The sequence below is a fragment of the Barbus barbus genome (assembly GCF_936440315.1).
Source record: "Barbus barbus genome assembly, chromosome: 21".
NCBI lineage: Eukaryota > Metazoa > Chordata > Actinopteri > Cypriniformes > Cyprinidae > Barbus > Barbus barbus.
Genome location: NC_136749.1, coordinates 12,352,335 through 12,373,215, shown reverse-complemented (window position 1 = coordinate 12,373,215; position 20,881 = coordinate 12,352,335). Strand labels below are relative to the sequence as shown.

The 20,881-nt window shown below is 39.5% G+C and overlaps 1 protein-coding gene across 3 annotated transcripts in view; it reads left to right on the top strand.

The window, feature by feature from the left end:
- Nucleotides 1-20,881, top strand: part of col14a1a (collagen, type XIV, alpha 1a) — a 121,910-nt gene that overhangs the window by 63,405 nt on the left and 37,624 nt on the right. For all 3 annotated transcript variants that reach the window (XM_079445624.1, XM_079445623.1, XM_079445622.1), the window contains exons 23-29: nucleotides 3,797-3,913; nucleotides 10,001-10,147; nucleotides 11,863-11,937; nucleotides 12,967-13,106; nucleotides 15,049-15,172; nucleotides 19,995-20,138; nucleotides 20,291-20,455. In XM_079445624.1, coding sequence (XP_079301750.1) covers nucleotides 3,797-3,913; nucleotides 10,001-10,147; nucleotides 11,863-11,937; nucleotides 12,967-13,106; nucleotides 15,049-15,172; nucleotides 19,995-20,138; nucleotides 20,291-20,455 — 912 coding nt within the window. The remainder of the gene's footprint in view (nucleotides 1-3,796; nucleotides 3,914-10,000; nucleotides 10,148-11,862; nucleotides 11,938-12,966; nucleotides 13,107-15,048; nucleotides 15,173-19,994; nucleotides 20,139-20,290; nucleotides 20,456-20,881) is intronic.

The following is a 20,881-nucleotide window of genomic DNA, read 5'->3' as shown; positions in this document are numbered from 1 at the left end:
TTTCTCTGCACTGCATATCTAACTTACAGCAATAAACAGCTGGTAGAAGCAACATAACTGAGAGCGAGAGAACCGGTGTTTACATATGGGAAGCCAAATGCACTGAAAGTGGGACGAAACAGCGCAATGTTACAGAGCTCATGCGTGACCGCATTAATGAACGAATCTCGCGCTATGAACGGTGCGAACTAATCTCACAAGCGCAACGCTGATCAGTTAAAAATACTTAATGTGCACACACAAATATGGTTAACGCTAAGCACTATAACGACATGACATTCACAGAGGAGTCTGGAGTGATACACGTATTTAGGTAGATTTTGAGGCGCCTCCTTGAAAAATGAAAGTAATCCACAGCATCCTCAGCAGCTCAGATGCTGAGAGAAAATGAAGACTCTTATGTTCAGTCTTACATCCAAACACAGAGCATTGGGATTGCTTGCGAGACATTGTTGAAGTTACAGCTGCTCGAGCGCAGAGAACATGGAGGTCAGTGTACAATGGTACAACCGCTGAGGGTGGAAACTATAGCAATACAGGGCTGTCAATCAACCCCCGTGGCCTGGCCCCCCGAAATGTGACGTCACACTGCGGTGAGAGTCAAAATGGCAGGCCTAGTGAGACTTAAAGGGGATTAACAAATGAGGAGTGGGTGGATTTTTATCATTGTAGGGCGGTTGTGTTCACACACTGCCAACACAAATTTTGTCCAAACACCATGTAAAAGTGGATTTAGCATAATAGGTGCCCTATTAATCAATCATTTTGACCCATACAATGTATTTTTGGCTATTGCTACAAATAAAGCCCAGCAACTTAAAGGGTTACTCCACCCCAAAATGAAAATTTTGGCATTAATCACTTACCCCCATGTCGTTCCAAACCCGTAGAAGCTTTGTCCGTCTTCAGAGCACAAATGAAGATATTTTAGATGAAAACCGGGAGGCTTGTGGCTGTCCCATTGACTGCCAAGTAATTCTCACTGTCAAGGCACAGAAAAGTATGAAAAGCTTCGTCAGGATAGTCCACCTGCCATCAGTGGTTCAATCTGAATTTTATGATGCGACGAGAATACTTTTTGTACGCAAAGAACATAAAAATAGCATTTATGTCGAAATAGCTATTAATAGCAAATAGCTTTTTTTCAGCAATTCGTCTCCTCTCTGTCTCTCCGCATCACTGTAGCGCCATTTTAGAGATTATCCACTGAACGCAAACTGCGTATGCTCTTCTGTATCAGCCGCAACACAAGGATGCGCTTATTCTCCGTGTGTTTATTCTTTGATTTGAACGAAAATAGCGCATCCTTGTGTTACGGCTATTTGTATGTAATGTAATTGTAGGTATTTAGTTTCAACAATAGTCCATTACAGTGCAAATTACCCCAAATAATATTTAAATATAGTTATCAAGTACTATTACTATACAAGTATTTCACACGCGCACACAGTTTCCTTCAAATTAGTTTAACAATGACTCTTTATACCACATATACTTTTTTTAGAAACTGCATTCAGAATCCATTTGACTCACAAATCTAAAGGGGCACATGCCGTCTCAGTTTAAATGAGCATGATGTCTTTGCATGTCACAGATGTTATGAAACCCTGATAGTGCCATGGACAAAATGTGCCAGACAATATCAGCTTCTAGCACAGATGATTATTTCATTCATACTCCATGGCTCTCTGAGTTACCTCCCATATCGTCTCACCCTACATGATGACATCTGCATACCTCCTCCTCTATGGGGTCCATCAATTTTTCATACGTTTTCTGTTTGACCTTTGAATAATTGAATGCACAATAATGGATTTCCACCTCCTTGTATTAGTACTATCAGCCAGAGGCCCTTTTTGCATGCATATAGTTCATTAAAATAGTTTATATAAGGAGGAAAGCTTGTCACATGCATTATTCAAAACCTTAAACGAATCTCCACCACTGTGCGCCATATGTTTTGTGCACAGTCTCCATTTTAATCTAAAATCTCCAAGTCTCAAACGCAACTGACACGATGTTCTGTTATGTAGTGTGAATTTCAATGGACAGCTTGATTGCATAAGTACTTCCTTTTTAGGATCTGGCTCTCATAGCAAGACTCAAAAGAGGACAGTGTCCCACCACATGGAAGTTTTCCAGTACAAGCAGAATTTGGGTTCACCACGACTTTTGGCGTATAGAATGAGTGGGACACCGTTTGTTGCGACATGGCCACAAATATGTTTGTGCTCCAAATACTACGAGCTCCAAAGATCAGTATTGTTTTGTGCGACTAATGTGGCCCATGTGCTGTGGCTTGGGCTTGCGTTTTGCTGACCCAAAAATGTATAATTCCAAAATAAGCCTATTCTTTGGCTTTTAAATGAGTTTTCTTTCACACAGCACATTTTGTGTGGTTTGCGCAAAGAGGAGAAGAAAAATAAAGAAAGAAATGATTAAGGCCATTTGTGGCTTTTAAGTGGAGAGCGTATTTGTTAAGAATACTGTTTGAACTTTCCTCTCAGATGTGTTTTTCTAGCCATTAGATTTGCCTGACTTGCAGTATTTAAAGAGTATCGCACAGAAATCTGAGGAGATCAGAAATAGGGTGCTGGTTTCCAGAGAAGTGAAGCCTACAGGTTTTACCCCATAACCTGCAGCACAAAGGAGCCGCTGGCTGCCCTAATTAGCCATTACTGTAATACATGTGCTGCTTTTCATTTCAGAACATTACACTACATTAGAGAAGCAACGCTCAAGGCTTTCCTCTCACTAAACACCAATGTGTACATTTCAAAGCTTTCATTCAGGTTTAGTACACTGCTGATCAGAAGTTTGGGGTCTGTTATATATTTGAATGTTTTTGAAAGTATTGTTCAGAAAGCCTGTATTTATTTAATCAAAATTTTTAATATACTAATTTGTTGAATAACGAGAAATAATTATGCAATTTATTTATTTAATTACTTGCATATATTTACTTATTTTTATCAATGTTGAAAACAATGCAGTGTAATTTTTTTTTATAAATTTTCAGGATTTTTTGATGAATACAAAGCTCAAAATAAGAGCATTTAAAAAAAAAATAGAAATCTTTTGTAACATTGTAAATGTCTTTATAATTATTTTTTTTGATCAATTTAACACGTTTTTTTTTTAAATAAAATAAATAAATTGTAAGATTTAAATGTCTTCACTGTCACTTTTTAATGAATCCTTGCTGAATAAAAGTATGAATTTGTTTAATATTGTTGATTGTAACACAGCTGCGGTGCAATATTTTCTTTTTTTAGATTCTTTTTTTAGATTCTTTGATAAATAGAAAGCTCAAAAGAACAACATAGTAATCTTTTGTAGCATTGTAGATGTCTTTATAGTTACTTTTGATTAATTTAATGCATCTTTTCTTTAAAAAAAAAATTAATTAAAAAATCTTACTGTCCCTACACATTTTAATGCTAGTTTATTTAAGAGATTTGCACGTGTTACACTGAAAAAAAAAATAAGCAAAAAAATGCAAAACTGCATAAGAAATGAAAAGTTTCATTTTAAATTAAATACTTTCCTCCTTGTTATAGCTTAAATGGATAGACCACCAAATATGAAATTTCTGTCATCATTTATTCACCTTCATGATGTTCCAAACTTGTACGACTTTCTTTTTCCTGCTGAAGACAAAAGAAAATATTTTGAGGAATTGTTTTTGTCCATACAATGAAGGTCAACAAGGCACAAAACAACATTGGATCCTGTTAACTTTCAGTGTAGTTTTGCTTTTCCACTAAATTGATCTTGTTTCTTGTTTCTCTTGCAGTGTTCTTGGGGGTGAAGAATCTCAGCACGTACCAGGTGCTCAGTAGCAGCTTATGTGCCCAGTGGCAACCTCACCGCCACGCCACTGTCTACAGAGTCGTCATTGAGTCACTGCTCAGTGAGTGATACACACATCCACACACACACACACACACACACACACACACAGAACAAAGCTATAAGGTGACTTCCTGTTTTGCAATATTGACATAAATTTCAGTTTTGTTAAATTTCAGTTTCAGAGGTAATGGGATATTACGGCTCATTTCAGCACAGACCTCTGAGCCTCTGGGCTGTTCAACAAAACTCTTTTATTGTATGCATATTGCTCTGCTGGCATGTGACATGGTTTCAATTCAAATTTAAAACAGCAGAGTCAAAAGCCCTTTTCCTGTTATTGCTTTTCTTATTCCTGCCTTATACTTCACCGGCCTAGCTTATCTCGCAATCCTGGAAATCTTCTGTTCCACTTCCAGCGTGTGATTGCTCAGATGGCTACCAGCTCAGTAATGCTATTAAAACTAGATCCTGCCTGAAGCCCCGGTGTGTGTATGAAGTATTTGAATGACAGTCATTGCAGTTCTCAAAGAGACAGCACTATAGAAGAGAAATAAGAAACTTCAGTTACTTTTCTGTTTATTTTGACATTTAAACCCTGAAAATGAAATTGTCAAATATTATCTGGATTGATAATGGCTTTCAGATCTTAATCTAAAAATAATAACAATTGTGATGTTCAAATTCCTGCTTTTCTGGCCTTGCTGTGATATAATCTTTTTTAACATTTAAAATAATGTAACTACCTTTTTAAATACTTTTAGTAGCAAGGATGCATTAAATTGACCAAAATGATAAATACATCTACAAATGTTACAGAAGATTTCTATTTCAAATAAATACTGTTCTTTTAACTTTATTCATCAAATAATGCTGCCCCCCCCCCCAAAAAAAAATCACAGTGTTTCGCGGTTATATTAAGCAGAAATGAAGAAGAAGAAATGTTTCTTGAGCAGCAAATTAGCATATGATTTCTGAAGGATTATGTGACACCGAAGACTGGAATAATGGCAACACAGAAATAAATTACATTTTATATATATATATTTATTATATATATATATGTATTTTTGATTACATAAATGCAGTCTTGGTGAGTATAAAATATTCTTTATAGGACATAAAAATACAGATCAGTAACTTTTTAAAATGGTAGTGCAAATACTGAATTAATTGTAAATAAAATTCAGTTCTTAAGAAGATATTATCAGGTCTAGGTAGGGGACAGAAAAATTCTAACAGAAATTCTGTAAAACTTTTATAAACTAAAAGTGAATATAATTGTTACGGGGATGACGAGACGTGAGACGTGCGGATCCATTCGCAGGGCTTTATTAGTAAACATGGTCAAGACAGGCAGGGTCAAATAACAGCAGACAGGTATGGCAGAGGCAAGACACAGAACAATCCGAAGGGCAGCGTGGGTCGACGATCAGCGTACAGTATCCAGACAGGGCAAGGCAGAGAGAATAATCCAGGAACAGGGGCAGGAATCAAGACACAGGAAAACTAACTAAGAAAACAGGGAAACGCTTTGTAAGGTAGACGGGCTAACAATACTCGGCAGAGAGCAAGAGCAAGTCCCAGGCTTAAATAGTGAGTGATTGGGTGATGGTGATTGCGAGATGGATATCAGGTGTGGGCGTGATAATTGTGAACAGCTGTGCGTGTGTCGTCAGTGCAATGGATTATGGGAAATGGAGTCCAATGTGCTGTGTAGTGTGAAAAGTCCATGTGGTGAACGGGTGACCTCTGGTGGTGAATGAGTGGAAGTGCATGGCCAGGATTCGTGACATAGCCCCCCCCCCAAGGAGCGGCTTCCAGACGCTCCTCTATAGTCCAGGAGGGCGGTGGAGCGGAGGCGGAACAGGGGGAGGGATGGAGGGCCAGGTCCGTGAGGAAGTGGGAAGACCAGGGACTGAGGCAGAACCGGCAGAGCAGGACACCCCGGCGGAACCGGAGACCAGGACAGAGCAAGAGCCCACCAGGGCAGAGCAGATGGACCAGGAGCCCACCAGACCCGAGCAGACGACCACCACGGCGGGGCAGACGACCACCAGACCGGAGTAGAAGACCCCCATGGCGGAGCAGACGACCACCAGACCCGAACAGAAGACCACCACGGCGGGGCAGACGACCACCAGACCCGAGCAGAAGACCACCACGGCGGGGCAGACAACCACCAGACCCGAGCAGAAGACCACCACGGCGGGGCAGACGACCACCAGACCCGAACAGAAGACCACCACGGCAGGGCAGAGGACCACCAGACCTGAGCAGAAAACCCTCGCCAGGAAGCAGACTGGGTAGGAAACCATGGCAGGATCAGGGATCTGGGGAGAGCAGAGAGAGTCCTCATGGTCTCAGGAGCTGGGATCGGGCAGGTCGAGAGCTCGTATACGGTCTCCATGGCTGTGGCAGGACAGGAGGAGGATATGCAGACGGCCTCCATTGCCATGACTGGGCATGACAAGGATTCACAGACGGCCTCCTTGGCCGTGACAGGACAGGGCGTGAGTTCACAGACGGCCTCCTTGGCCGTGACAGGACAGGGCGTGAGTTCACAGACGGCCTCCTTGGCCGTGACAGGACAGGGCGTGAGTTCACAGACGGCCTTTTTGGGGCGCTCAGGAGGAGCGGGCTCTATGGAGCGCTCTGGAGGAGCGGGCACTTGAGGGCGCTCTGGAGGAGCGGGCACTTGAGGGCCAGGTACGGTACTACTGGCCGTGACTGGAGAACTGGATTCGGGATCGGCACTCCTGGCCGTTGCTTGAGAACTGGATTCTTGGGATACGGGTGTAGGTGCCACCACTTCGGGAGGTACTGCAGCGGAAGCCGCCACCTCTGGAGGCACTGGAGCAGACTCGTGAACAGGAGAGACCTCAGGAACAGACTCGTGGACAGGAGAGGCCTCAGGAGCACAGTGTGCAGCCCACACACTCAAAATGGTGACCGCCATAACGGGAAGCACTGAGGTCAGGGGAACAGTCTCTGTAACAGCCAGGGTTGAGGCCCTGGGAATGCCAGCTACTCGCACTGACATCAGTGGTGGGTCCATCACACTGGATATCAGAACTCGAAGGACTGACCTTGAATCTGTGGTAACAGCCTCTGGCAGTTCGGTGGAGGCGTGAAGAGACTCTGGCTGGAGCACTGAGACGTGGTGTGATTCTGGCTGGAGCACTGAGACGTGGTGTGACTCTGGCTGGAGCACTGAGACGTGGTGTGACTCTGGCTGGAGCACTGAGACGTGGTGTGACTCTGGCTGGAGCACTGAGACGTGGTGTGACTCTGGCTGGAGGACTGAGACGTGGTGTGACTCTGGCTGGAGGACTGAGACGTGGTGTGACTCTGGCTCGAGGACTGAGACGTGGTGTGACTCTGGCTCGAGGACTGAGACGTGGTGTGACTCTGGCTCGAGGACTGAGACGTGGTGTGACTCTGGCTCGAGGACTGAGACGTGGTGTGACTCTGGCTCGAGGACTGAGACGTGGTGTGACTCTGGCTCGAGGACTGAGACGTGGTGTGACTCTGGCTCGAGGACTGAGACGTGGTGTGACTCTGGCTCGAGGACTGAGACGTGGTGTGACTCTGGCTCGAGGACTGAGACGTGGTGTGACTCTGGCTCGAGGACTGAGACGTGGTGTGACTCTGGCTCGAGGACTGAGACGTGGTGTGACTCTGGCTGGAGGACTGAGACGTGAGCAGGCTCTGGCTTGACAGCGATGACGTGAGCAGGCTCTGGCTTGACAGCGATGACGTGAGCAGGCTCTGGCTTGACGTGAGCAGACTCTGGCTGAGGAGCTGAGTCGTGGTGTGACTCGTGATGATCAACTGTGGCTTGGCTTGACTCGTGACGATCAACTGTGGCTTGGCTTGACTCGTGACGATCAACTGTGGCTTGGCTTGACTCGTGACGATCAACTGGAGCTTGACTTGATTTTTGCGCAGTTCTCATGGACCTATTGGGTGCGGTGTCTCCTTCCTCTGCGACACCCACAGTAAAAGGAGAACCCACCAACCTCAAGGCATAGTCCATGAACTCAGCGAGTGATGAACGCGGACCCTCTCTAAAGAGGCTACCTCTGAGAGGTTTATTAAGGCCATCACCAAACAGATGGATCAAAAAACAGTCCGGCAGATCAGAGTCATTGGCTAGATTTAAAAATTCCTCAATGCACTCCTCCAGCGATCGGATACCCTGCTTAAAACGCAGCAAACAAAAAGCTGTGTCCATACCTTCCTCCTGATCCTCTGGAAAGCTGCTGGATCCTCTTAGGGCCGAGTATTCTGTTACGGGGCTGACGAGACATGAGACGTGCGGATCCATTCGCAGGGCTTTATTAGTAAACATAGTCAAGACAGGCAGGGTCAAATAACAGCAGACAGGTATGGCAGAGGCAAGACACAGAACAATCCGAAGGGCAGCGTGGGTCGACGATCAGCGTACAGTATCCAGACAGGGCAAGGCAGAGAGAATAATCCAGGAACAGGGGCAGGAATCAAGACACAGGAAAACTAACTAAGAAAACAGGGAAACGCTTTGTAAGGTAGACGGGCTAACAATACTCGGCAGAGAGCAAGAGCAAGTCCCAGGCTTAAATAGTGAGTGATTGGGTGATGGTGATTGCGAGATGGATATCAGGTGTGGGCGTGATATTTGTGAACAGCTGTGCGTGTGTCGTTAGTGCAATGGATTAGGGGAAATGGAGTCCAATGTGCTGTGTAGTGTGAAAAGTCCATGTGGTGAACGGGTGGAAGTGCATGGCCAGGATTCGTGACAATAATATAATAATAGTTTAAAGCTATTTAAATCTGTTGTTCCAAATTAAAAAGATTTTTGTTAAAGCGGTGGAGAAAAAAGTTGTAATTGAAGGATAACAGAGACGCCTTATTATCCTGTAGTCATGGTAAACTATACCTACACCGATATATCAAAACTCCTGCTGAAGTGTGTGAGAAGACTAAATGTGAATATTTTGCAGTACTGAGATCCCTGCTGCTTTTCTTCTGGCCCACTTCTAGTCAAATAATGTCCAAACTTTGGTAACCAGTAGGAACAGCGGATTTATTTCTTGCCATCTTAATCATAGAGAGAATTTGGCTGTGGAATTTCAGCCAGTTATATGAATCTTCAGCAACGAGCGCTCATGGTGAAGCGAAGCGTTCCTGCGTGCAAATGCAAGGAAAGAGAGGAACTGTCCTGCTTGTGCCAGAGATGTGACTAGACTGAGAAGTGCAGTCTGTTGAAACAAACGCTTAAAGGAGGATAGATGTTTACTGAGCCGAGCCGGTGCGCTTGCCAGCTACTTTTCCATAGAGCAGGAACGTAATAGGCAAATGTCACATCCCATTGTTTGATCAGCTCCGCAATCAAAGCATGTCTGAACAAGGGAATATCGTTGATCTTATAATCACATCCCAATTTTTGCAGTCCACATTATCATTGGAAAATGCAAAGAAAATACCTCAATTTTTGCATAATGCACTCTAGAGACTTTCTCTTTCAAGATCGTGGTTAAAAAGAAGGTGCTTTGGGAAATATCTCATTAAAGAAAACCTTTTCCCGGTTTTTTCTTATTTAATAATGATATAATACTGCTTCTGAACAGCCCAGCTATTTATATTCCCCATGGACGCAGCTGTTTAATGGCAGACAAATTAAGATGTATGAACCAAGTCAAGCTGGATATTAATGTCTGCCATCACAAACAAAACAAAGAGATCTATGGATAGATATGTAGAAAAAGAAAACCAGAAAGAAAAAGAGTCGGCGTCAATGAGAGCACCTTCACATTTAGAATGAAAAGAAAGTAAAAAGAATGAAAATGTAGGGTTCTGCTACCTTGTACCCCAGGACCTGAGTATTGCATTTCCTAAAATATGATTTACTCATAGCTCCTTTCATTTAAACGACCAGTTTGTGAGCAACAACACATGCCTGGTAAAAATAACAACGCTTCGGCATGCTGCTGTGGTGCCACTTCTGGCATTTCCAACTTCAGGCTTTGTTTATAGCCTGAGGACTTGAATGGCACTGTCTGATTAATTAGCACAATTGTTTGCTTGAGAAAGCTGTTGTGATTGCTTTTTATTTTCCTTTGATTGTTGCTTGAATGCCAATCCTGCTGTTTTAATTTTCTCGCAGACGGTCAGAAACAGGAAGTGAGGGTCGGTGGCGGTGCATCCAGAGAGTGCTTCTTCAGTCTTTTCCCCAACACCCAGTACAAGATCAGCGTCTACACTCTCTTACAGGATACGGAGGGTCCTGCTGTCACCACCATGGCGACAACCGGTAAATACAGTCTGAAAATATTTGTATATTTTACGCCATTATAAGACTATAGACTTCAATCAGGCTACACACCATATTTAATTGTGAATGAATATCAGATTGTAAAGGACAACGCCTGTTCAGTTGGTTTTACTGTTGTCCATCCCTCATAACCTTGTTTTTAGTTGAGGTGGATTAAAAATTGCATCTGTCCTCAATAAGATTTACTGGGGTGTTAAATTAGGTGTCCCTGGGGTCACCTTTTAGGCACCAATAAAACACCTGAAGGTGACTTAGTTTGTTGCCTTTGAGTGACAAAACAATTTTTGGATAGCAGATGCGATTATTATTTTATTTGCCACCAGTGTTATCTAGAATGTGTGGAAGCCCTTTGATGCAATGAAAAAATAACAACAACTTTATCACAGAATTCACAGTATTTTTTTTCTCAGAACTGTTTAATGTCTCACAATTTTGAGTTTGCATCTCACATACAGTATATAATTATATTTCTCATAATTATGAGTTTACATATTGCAGTTAGGATCTTTAAAAGGCATAAACAGATGTTACAATCCAGCATATACTTTCTTTTATGTATTCTTCTTCTGTAGCAGAAATTGACTTCCAAGAGACTGACTGAAGCATTCATAAACAGTTCAATGAGTTTTTGACAGCTGAAAATCTAATTGTCGTTTGCAACAAAAAAACTAAAGATGTCAATATGCGGCCTCGTCAAATTTTATCAACATTCTTTTATCATGATTCTCTACTGGGAAAAAAAATCATAATGAATTATTTGGTCTTGTTTTCCTGAACATCCAAAACATTAAAAATTTGTTATCCCATTTGGCTTGTTTTAAGTGCTAATCTAAACGTAACTTTTCATTAATTCTTTCATTAATTCTTTCAACATGACTCTTATTTTTGGATGAATATAAAATATTATATAAAAATAAATATATAATATATATATATATATATATATATATATATATATATATATGAATCTAATTTATTAAATATAATTTAACATTTCTTCCCAGTAACCTAAAAGGCATAAATAATCCAAATTTACCTGAATTCACCCTATATATAAAGTATGTGTGTATACTATATCAAAGAATCCTGAAAAAAAAAGTCATGGTGTGTCATGCTTTATTAAGAAGCAGCACAATTGTATGAAAAAACATTGATAATAACAGCAACTCAACATATTAGAATGATTTCTGAAGGATCATGTGACACTGACTGGAGTAATGACCATCACTGGAATTAATTACATTTTGAAATATATAAATCAAATAAATAAAAGTTATTTTAAATTGTAATAACATTTTTAAATGTTTATTTTCTTTGTACTTTTTTGTTTTACTTTTTGTTAATATATATACTATACATGACATAGATTTGTTGGCATGTTTAGATATTTTTTATAAAAAAAAACGATTAAGAGCATATTTTATTATACACTGTAAAAGTTTCACTCTAGTGTGTCAATTAGGCAGTAGTAACACTTCAATGATACAGGTCATTTCCAGCCAATGAAGTGAACACAACCTTGATACACTCAATCATTGCCCGAGAAACAGATTGAACCACTGTCAGTAGAGCATTGTGTCCTTTTTCTTTTACAATTGGTTTTCTGCTGAGATCCCAAATCTGATTGTGTGTGTAATAAAGTGAGAACATCCAGGCCCTGCTCTGGTTTATGTATTGTTTTGTTGTTTCTGTAGCTCCAGCACCCACCCAGCCACCGACCGCACCACCCACCACCATCCCTCCTCCCACCATCCCCCCAGCCAAAGAAGGTAGGACACCAGTGTGGGAAAAACTGGCCTGTCTGCCATTGTTTTTCCCTGTTTGTTGGCCGTGTCCCTATGTGTTGTGTGACCTTTCACTAACGTACATTTCTGCTGACAGCTAACCTTTTCTTATTCTCAGAGCCACTCCGCACTCAATAAATATGTCTGAGTCTCCCCAGCACATTTGATAAAAACACACAGAACCTATTTAACCTCCTTATATAGATCTTTTTTAGATCCCTCATTTCCAACTTTATAGCGAACATATTGGTTTCATTGTCTGGCTGAATGCTTATTGTGTTTAATGCATCATAAAGTAACACCTGAATCATTTCTTGGCCTGAAACTAAATGCTTATTTAGATTTATTTGTTACTTTTATATGTCTTTATCTCTGGGTTTGGGTAGTCACCTGAAGGCGTTGCCCTGCATGTTACACATTACTATTATTGAGGACAGTTCACATGATTTTGAGGTTATGCCTTATGCAGTTACACAAAGAAATACTGGTAATACTAATTAACTACATGTACTATGTACTTACTGTAGGGTTAAATTTAAAGTCTGATTAGGGTTTGTTGCTTAACTATGCATAATTTGTAGTTATTTTTGTAGTAAGTATGTGGCATTTAGCACTTAATTTAGCACTTATTGAAATAGCCTAATTTATTAAGATTGATTCAGTTACTAAATCATTTTGACTCGAGTAAAACCAGTTAGATGTTAGTACATAAAGGACATTTTTAGGTTACTGGCAGTGTAGGTGTTTAGCCCTAAACCCTACAAAGCATCAGTCTGGCAGAGTATAGCAGATGTATCTGGGAATGAATTAAGCCTCCTTGTTTTATCCAGCTAGCTGTGATGGAGATCCTGTCAGTGAGAAAGGAAGTGTTTGGAATCATTTGACATCTGTTGTACTGCATCGCTTACACAGTAATGAGAATTTCTTATTTTAGCTAGTGAATTTTCACCTGCTTCCTCTCTCTCTCTCTCTCTCTCTCTCTCTCTTGCTCTGTCTTCGAACTTTCTCTCTCAGTTTGCAAAGCAGCCAAGGCAGACCTTGCCTTCCTTGTAGATGGCTCCTGGAGTATCGGAGATGACAACTTTCAGAAGATTATCCGTTTCCTGTACAGCACAACTGGTGCACTTGATGTGATTGGCCCTGAGGGAACACAGGTATGCTGCACGTGAAATATTTGTCAAATTCAGTCTGCTTCATATTGTTTTTATTTGTTTACATTGGTTAACATTTCTAACATTTTTATGAAAAAAAACAGACTATCACGCTGAGCTAAAAGCCAAACTCTGTACTGTGTCATTTTGTCAACACAGAGCAAACTGAGTGTTGAAAAAAAGTACATATTAGCATATTTAAAACGGTACTTATTAAAGGAAATTATATACTTAATGTTTCATAATATACTTAAAAGAATAGCTTACCTAAAAATTTAAATTTGCTGACAGTTTACTCACTCTCAGTCCATCCAAAATGTAAAAGTTTCTTTCTTCATTGTAAATCAAAAGATTTGGAGAAATTTAGCTTTACGTCACTAACTAATGGATGCTCTGCAGTGAATGGGTGCCATCAAAATGAGAGTTCAAACAGCTGATAAAAGCACCACAATAATCCACACGACTTTACGTACACTACAAGTCCATATTCAGTATTAAAAAATAAATAAATACTTCTTTTTCACAAGGAACAGATTTACATTAAAATGTTAATATAAACCAAAAACCATTAAAAGCCTACTGTAAATTCACAGTCATGTCTTGTGCCTTGTGGGTGCAGAGTTTGAGAAACTCTGCTTTTGAACTTATAATGTCTGTTTGTTTTTTTTATTATTCTCTCAAAGATGAGTTTTTGGACTGAGTTATCATGGGAATAGCTATTATGGGCTAGAGACCACACTACCAAACATTTAACCCAGTAGCCTGAGAGAACATTATTTTATAACATTATATAAAAATAGCCTTTGTCTAGACTTGTCAGTCCAGGATTCAGAAGATCTTCATCACAACCCATCATCAACTTTAGGGATCACAGCGGTGGACCTACTACAAGGGATGTGAACACTGGAGAATAAGCATGTTTCAAGGGCAGGAGCTAAAGTAAACAGAGGAACAGAGGATCTTCTTTTACACACAGATGTTTTCATTCTGTCGTCTGCTGTTGGCTATAGATATGTTTGAATTGGCTCAGACTGGTTCAACATCAGCAAACTCTTATGCATGATGACATTGCTTTTGTGTCTCTTAGAGTGTGGCCTAGTGGTTAAAGATCTGAGCTGGGTTTTAATTACAAGGTTTTAGGTTTTAGCAATCCATTATGTGACTGAGAAAAACATTCGCGGGTCAAAAATGAACCAGTGCTTGAGGCAAAAAGGACACTGAAAGTGACAAAAAAAAAAAAAACCTTCATATGTGGGAATAAGGCCTCCATAGTCAATTTCTATGAGTTGTTTATTTTTTTGGTCTTATCTAGCATCTCATATATTACTTAATATACACTATTGATCAATAGCTTTTTTTTTTTTTTTTAATAAATGAATACTTTTCAATAATCCTTTTTTTTCTCCCAGCAAGGACACATTAGAATGAAAAGAAAAAAGAGAGAGTAAAGACATTTAAAATGCTACAAAATATTTCCATTTCAAATAAATCCTGTTCTTTTAAAACTGAAATTCATCAAAGAATCCTGAAAAAAAAAAATGTATCACGGTTTCCACAAAACAATTAAGTAGCCCAACTGATACACTGACATTGATAAAAAATAAGAAATGTTTCTTGAGCCCCAAATTCGCATATTAGAATGAATTTTGAAGGATCATGTGACACTGAAGACTGGAGTAATGATGCTGGAAATTCAGCTTTTCCAGCAGGAATGACATTTTAAAATATATTAAATAGAGAATTTATGTTATAATACTGCATAATACAATATAAATATATAATATAAATATAATGATTTAAACAGTATTAAAGTATGTTAAAAAATATAGTATGCCTTAAATGCCCTTTAAAATCAGTTCTAGGGGGAAATACTTTCTGACATTGATGTACTGTTGCTTTTAAACATGTGATAAATGGCTACTAACTTACTTTCTACGACTGACAGGTGGCCATTGTTCAGTTCAGTGATGACGCCAGAACCGAGTTCAAGCTCAGCTCCTACAGCGATAAGGAGGTTCTGCTGGACGCCGTGCAGCGCATCACCTACAAGGGAGGAAACACCAAGACAGGCATGTATCTCAATCCTCAGACTGAATTAAATGCCACTGACAGCTTCTCTTGTGATGGACAAAGTGAGTTTGATCACAATCTCCTCTAATAATCAGTTTCATTATCAAATTAATATATCTTACTTTAACTATGTTTAGATATTTGTACTGGAAAATCAGACATAAACACTGTTCTTAGTCTAAAGGTAAATTGGCCTTTAAACAGTCAAAGCCAAGGAGACAAATATTAAAGTTCTTTTCTTGTAATGTGTTCTAGACCACATTACATAAACCAAGTTTATGTAGGGGAAGTCGTGGCCTAATGGCTAGAAAAGGTTGCGAGTTTGAGTCTCAGGTCCGGCAGGAATTGTCGGTGAGGGGAGTGAATAACCACTCTCTCCACCGCAATACCACGACTGATGTACCCTTGACCAAGGCACCGAACCCCAACTGCTCCCCAGGTGCTGCAGCATTAGCTGCCCACTGCTCTGGGTGTGTGTGTGTGTGTGTGTGTGTGTGTGCACTTAGGATGGGTTTAATGCAGAGCACTAATTCTGAGTATGGGTTACCATACTTGGCCACACGTCACGTCACAATAAAAAAGTTCTGCTGTACCATTTTGGAAATCCATGCTGGTTTTGAACTTCATAGTTTGAATTTGAAAAGCGGCACGGCTCCATCTCAGTGAGCAGCAGAGCAGCATGGTGTGTCCCTGCGCTTGTGTTCATGCTGTCTTGCTGTGAGTCTTTGTTCTAAAATCAAATAGTTTTCATTCCACATGGTGAAGGAACGGCAGCCCCCACCCTGCTGTGTCCTCACACACATAAATGTCCCCGTATAAGGTATATTCTCCATGGCAATGAGCCCCCCATCAGTGGGTGGGCGGCAGTTGCTGTGCCTCATTGGTGAGAGCAGATACATGTCTGTGGACATGTGTGATCCAGGCATTATGAGCCCAGTGCATTTATCCATCCCGGCTTTAACGGGCTGCTCATTTGAAACATGAGCATGACTTATTTTCTGAGGGTATTAGGGCTAATCCCTTGTCTGCATTTTCATTCATTCATATGCAGAGGATGAGGTGAGGATCAAAGTGATTGGCCTCATTCAATGTGTTTAAACTCTGAGTATTAAGACGGTCTGTATGTTTCTCTGAAATTACTTTGGAAAATATTTAAATGAGAGGATGTTGTTTTGATGTTCAAAGTTTTCAGATTTTTTTTAAGTTTTACCTGATGATATGGTACATTTTTGTGGCCTATGGCATGACTCTAACCCACATATTTACTCATTGGTATATTAAAGGAATAATTAACCCCCCAAAAATGAACATTTTGTAATTATTTACTCTCATGTGATTCCAAACTCGTACAGTATGTGTACATGTGGAACACAAAATTACATTTTTGAATGATCTTTTTACATATGTTTTTATATGTTAATGTTATTTTTTAATAGTAATATAATATTATAATTGTTTATACTTATTTAATTGTCTTTGTATCTAAAAAAGATATAAGAGCTGTATATGAACAATATCACATGTGTATCAGTGCAATATGGCTTTATATCAGCTCGGCAGTGATTTGCTGATATATCCCACAGCTACGAATGTGATATTACGTTTATTCAAAAGTTCGATGGCTCAAGTTTGTAAATACATAAGAAACAACAACGGAGTGTCTTTAAAATCCCTCGTTTGTGCAAAACTACTTTTGTCTGCCACGGATACAAATCTCAGTTTGACGGTTTAACAGCTAAGCCCAAACCTCCATTACAGATTCAAAAACGTCACTTTAGAACTAGTAACAAAGGAAATTTGAGCTGCTTCATTAAAGACTTATTCTATTACTGTATTAACAGCTCACTGTATTATGTAGAGTGTTTTGAGAGAGAGATGGACTGAGCGAGTGTGATTACCTGCATCTTATGCAGCATTCGTTCTTCAGCTCAATCTCATATTCACAATAAAACATTAGTTTGATTGTCTGCTGAGGAAAGCAATATCTTTGTCATACTCTCATCTGTTAAGTGTGATTTCCAATGACAGCTCTGCTCAGTGCATTTGTTGGCTGTCTTACAAGGTGTTGTTGAAAGTAAAAATAGCATCCTTGTTTACAACCCTATTTCAGTGTCATTCAATATAAAAGTCTTTACTGCTGGTGCACAGTCGCCATTTTATGGTGGAATAATGTAACTAAAATCACCATCAGGAACACACATGGTTTCTCAATACTAAATGCTATTAAATACTACTAGTATTATTTATATAAAATATTTTTATTGGATAATAATATTTAATAATAACAGGCATCATAAAAGTTGCTAACCAATTCAGTCAAAAGTACAAAGGCAGCACTCTGATATACATCATTAGAGTTAAATAAAATAGAACTTTAGACTCTGCTCTCAGCCCAAACTATTTGCTCTGGAACAAATAATATATAATGTATATTACTATAGAGACATTAGAGACAGTGGCAAATATAGGAAGATCTGGCCGAAGTAAGGCTGCTCTCGGCATGGTTCATGAGTACTGAATGGCCGCTGACGCCCTGGAGCTCACATCTCCGATAAAAAGAAGCTAATTTTCAAATATACGTTATCTTTATTAACAAATCGCATATTTAAAGTCTATACAACTACATTCTCGCCTAAAAACTACATTCCATGAGATAAAAACCGTATTATTTATAAACCTATAGTGGATTTGGGAGTCCGCCTATCTATCCATCTATCTATCTACACACACACACACACAGCATTTATTTATTTATGTCAGATTTGATCAATTTTTGCTCCTCAGAAGAAAGAAAGTCATATGTGTTTATACGACATGAGGGGGAGTAAGTGTGAGGGTTCTAGTTGATTTGTACTCACTAGTCTCCTCTCGAACAAGCCGGTTCAGAATGAAAAGTATTAGCTGAAGCTCACAAACACAAATGAACAGTCAATGCACACTTTTAACTGATGCTGCAGTCATGATGTCTTGTTCATCTGTCAGTCAAACCGCAGTGCTTTTGCCCCCATCAACTCGAGGCCACAGTTAGCCACAACTCCAATCTGCAGCCGAAATTCTTTTGTTCTCACCTGTTATTTTAAAACAAAATAACTCACACTTCACACGGTGGTGCCGTCTGCTTCCTTAGTCTGTCATTTGTCTCCCTCTGACAGGAGCTGAAGAAAAGCCAGCCAGAGAAACAGGCAGCTTCAGAAGTCAGTCAGGCATAGCCACAGGGTCCCCTTGTTCAGTTCGTCGCAATATATCGCCAAAGTGCAGCATCTCAGACGCCCGTCCATATTTCATTCAGAGTGCAGCTTTTGTGAGGGGATTGTGTCTAATACTCGCTGATCCAGGGGAACCTGAGACGTTTCTGAGAGATTAGAGATGCAAATTAGAAATGAGCAGCCCGGCTGATGTCTTGCAGCCACAGTGCCAAGTTGGTGATAATGGTAAAATAGCTTGTTAGATCCCACAGATCAGGTCTGCTGGGAGTGACAGCTGGGAGGCGTCATGGAAAAAGTGCTTTGAAAATGTATTTTATCAGGGGTCTGACTTTTGCTCTGTGCTAAATACTTGGCAATTTGTTAGCTTAAAAATAGTAGGTGAGACCAGTGTTGGCTCACACAATTATTGTAACCCAACTAGGTGCAAATGAAAGTGAAAGTGCTTTTGTAAAGCATACACAAAATTAAATAAATTTGTTAATTAACGACAAAAGTTGTTCAACTGCGCCAACAAACTTCTAAATGGAAAATAATAATAAAAATAAAATATTTTAAATATTTAGCATTTTGAATATATCTAACTGTACATATATAAATATATGATATAAATAAGTATATAATAAACAATTAATTAAAATTATACATGATTTACTTAGCAAATAATGTATCAAAATATTATTTACTTATTATTTTACATATATTATATATAATTATGATGATTATTATTACCTTTATTTTATTTATTAAAAATAATTGTTTATATAATGTGTTTAAGCCTTTTAAATTAATTAAATAATGACTAGGGAAATGTTTCATGGTTTTTGTTGATGCTTTTTATAGATTTGCATTTACTAATTTGTGCTAAACAGCAACAAGACCAATTCCCTCTCACACTCTTTTCATAAATTTTGTTTGACAGGTTGTATAGGTTGCATAATTTATTGCAGGCTCCAAAATGTATGCGCATAATTTACCTATTTAAATATTTGTTTTGATACAGAAATTTTTTTAAGGAAAACAATTAAGGAAAATTACTTTCAAATCAGCATATTAAATATGTGTGGCTCAAAAAGGCAAACATTCAGATGTTATTTCTCCTAATACAAATCTTTACCAGAAATTTACTATTTGTCTAGCAACTCTTGTAGCCAACCGAGTCCTTTCTCCTAATCATAAGCAAACACTTTTTCACACAGCCAAACTAACAGTCAGATAACTTTAACAACCTCATAGTGTCCTGGCAGAATCTTACGAACAGACATGGCATTTTCTGTTTTGCTTAATTTTTTTTAGACTTTAAAAACACAATGAATCAGTCATAACAGCTTCATTTTCACACCATTTCCAGGAAATCCTTTATGAATTCACACCTTTCAATAATTATTTATCAGCAAAGGTTTTGATCTTTCACCTCATTGATCATCATTCCAGCTCTCTGCAGGTACTGGCATAAAGTTTCAACAAAATATGTCTCTCTGGCAAATGCAAATCACTCTGTCAGGATGCAAGTTCCTGTAAAATCCATCACTTTTTGGCATCCCAGAGTCCGTGAAGTGCTGTAAATCCTGCTCCTGGCATGAGACAGTAACATCTATGTTTATGACTCTTGATTCAGGTCGAGCCATTAAGCATGTGAAGGAGGCCATCTTTGCTGAGGACGCGGGCGTAAGGAGGGGCATTCCTAAAGTGCTGGTGGTGCTCACGGACGGGCGATCTCAAGATGATGTCAACAAGATCTCTAAGGAGATGCAGATGGAGGGTGATTTCGTTTTCACGTTGTATGAATCTAAAAATGAGCATAATAAACAACAGCTGGAGAAAAACACCGACTGTCTAGTGGTTTGGTTGTTTCTGTTAAAAATAGAACTTTAAATGCTGCAATAAAAGTAATGCTTTCTTGTTTCACTGTAGGCTACATCATCTTTGCCATTGGCTTCGCTGATGCTGACTATGGGGAGCTGGTGAACATTGCCAGCAAACCAAGCGAGAGACATGTGTTCTTTGTGGACGATCTGGATGCCTTCAAGAAAATTGAAGAACAGCTCATAACTTTTGTTTGTGAGGCTGCGACTGCCAGTACGTCCCTTTGAGAATCCACAGAAACTTCCTCTTGCAGTTTGCTGTGACATGTGGTAGAGAACTTGTTAGTTTTAAGCAATATACTTAGAAATGCTACACAATAATCAAGCGTAGCGTTAGTTCTGGAAGATCACGTTAGTCAAGCTTGCATCAGCTGACTCTCAGCTGATCCCCATCTACCTATAGGAATACGACACCTATCTAAGCATCTATATATAAGGTTTTATCAGCAGTTTTCGCATTGCTCAATAGCTAATTACCCTCCTCCATCCCCAACTCCTCCTCTGTCAGTCAGGATCCAGCCTTCTGATTCTCCTTTGAATCAAACTAATTCTAAAATATACACAAAATTACTGAACTTTAACGATATCTGCAATACTTTCGTTGGTTCTGTTCTGTTTACCCTGGGGGGTTATTGCTGCT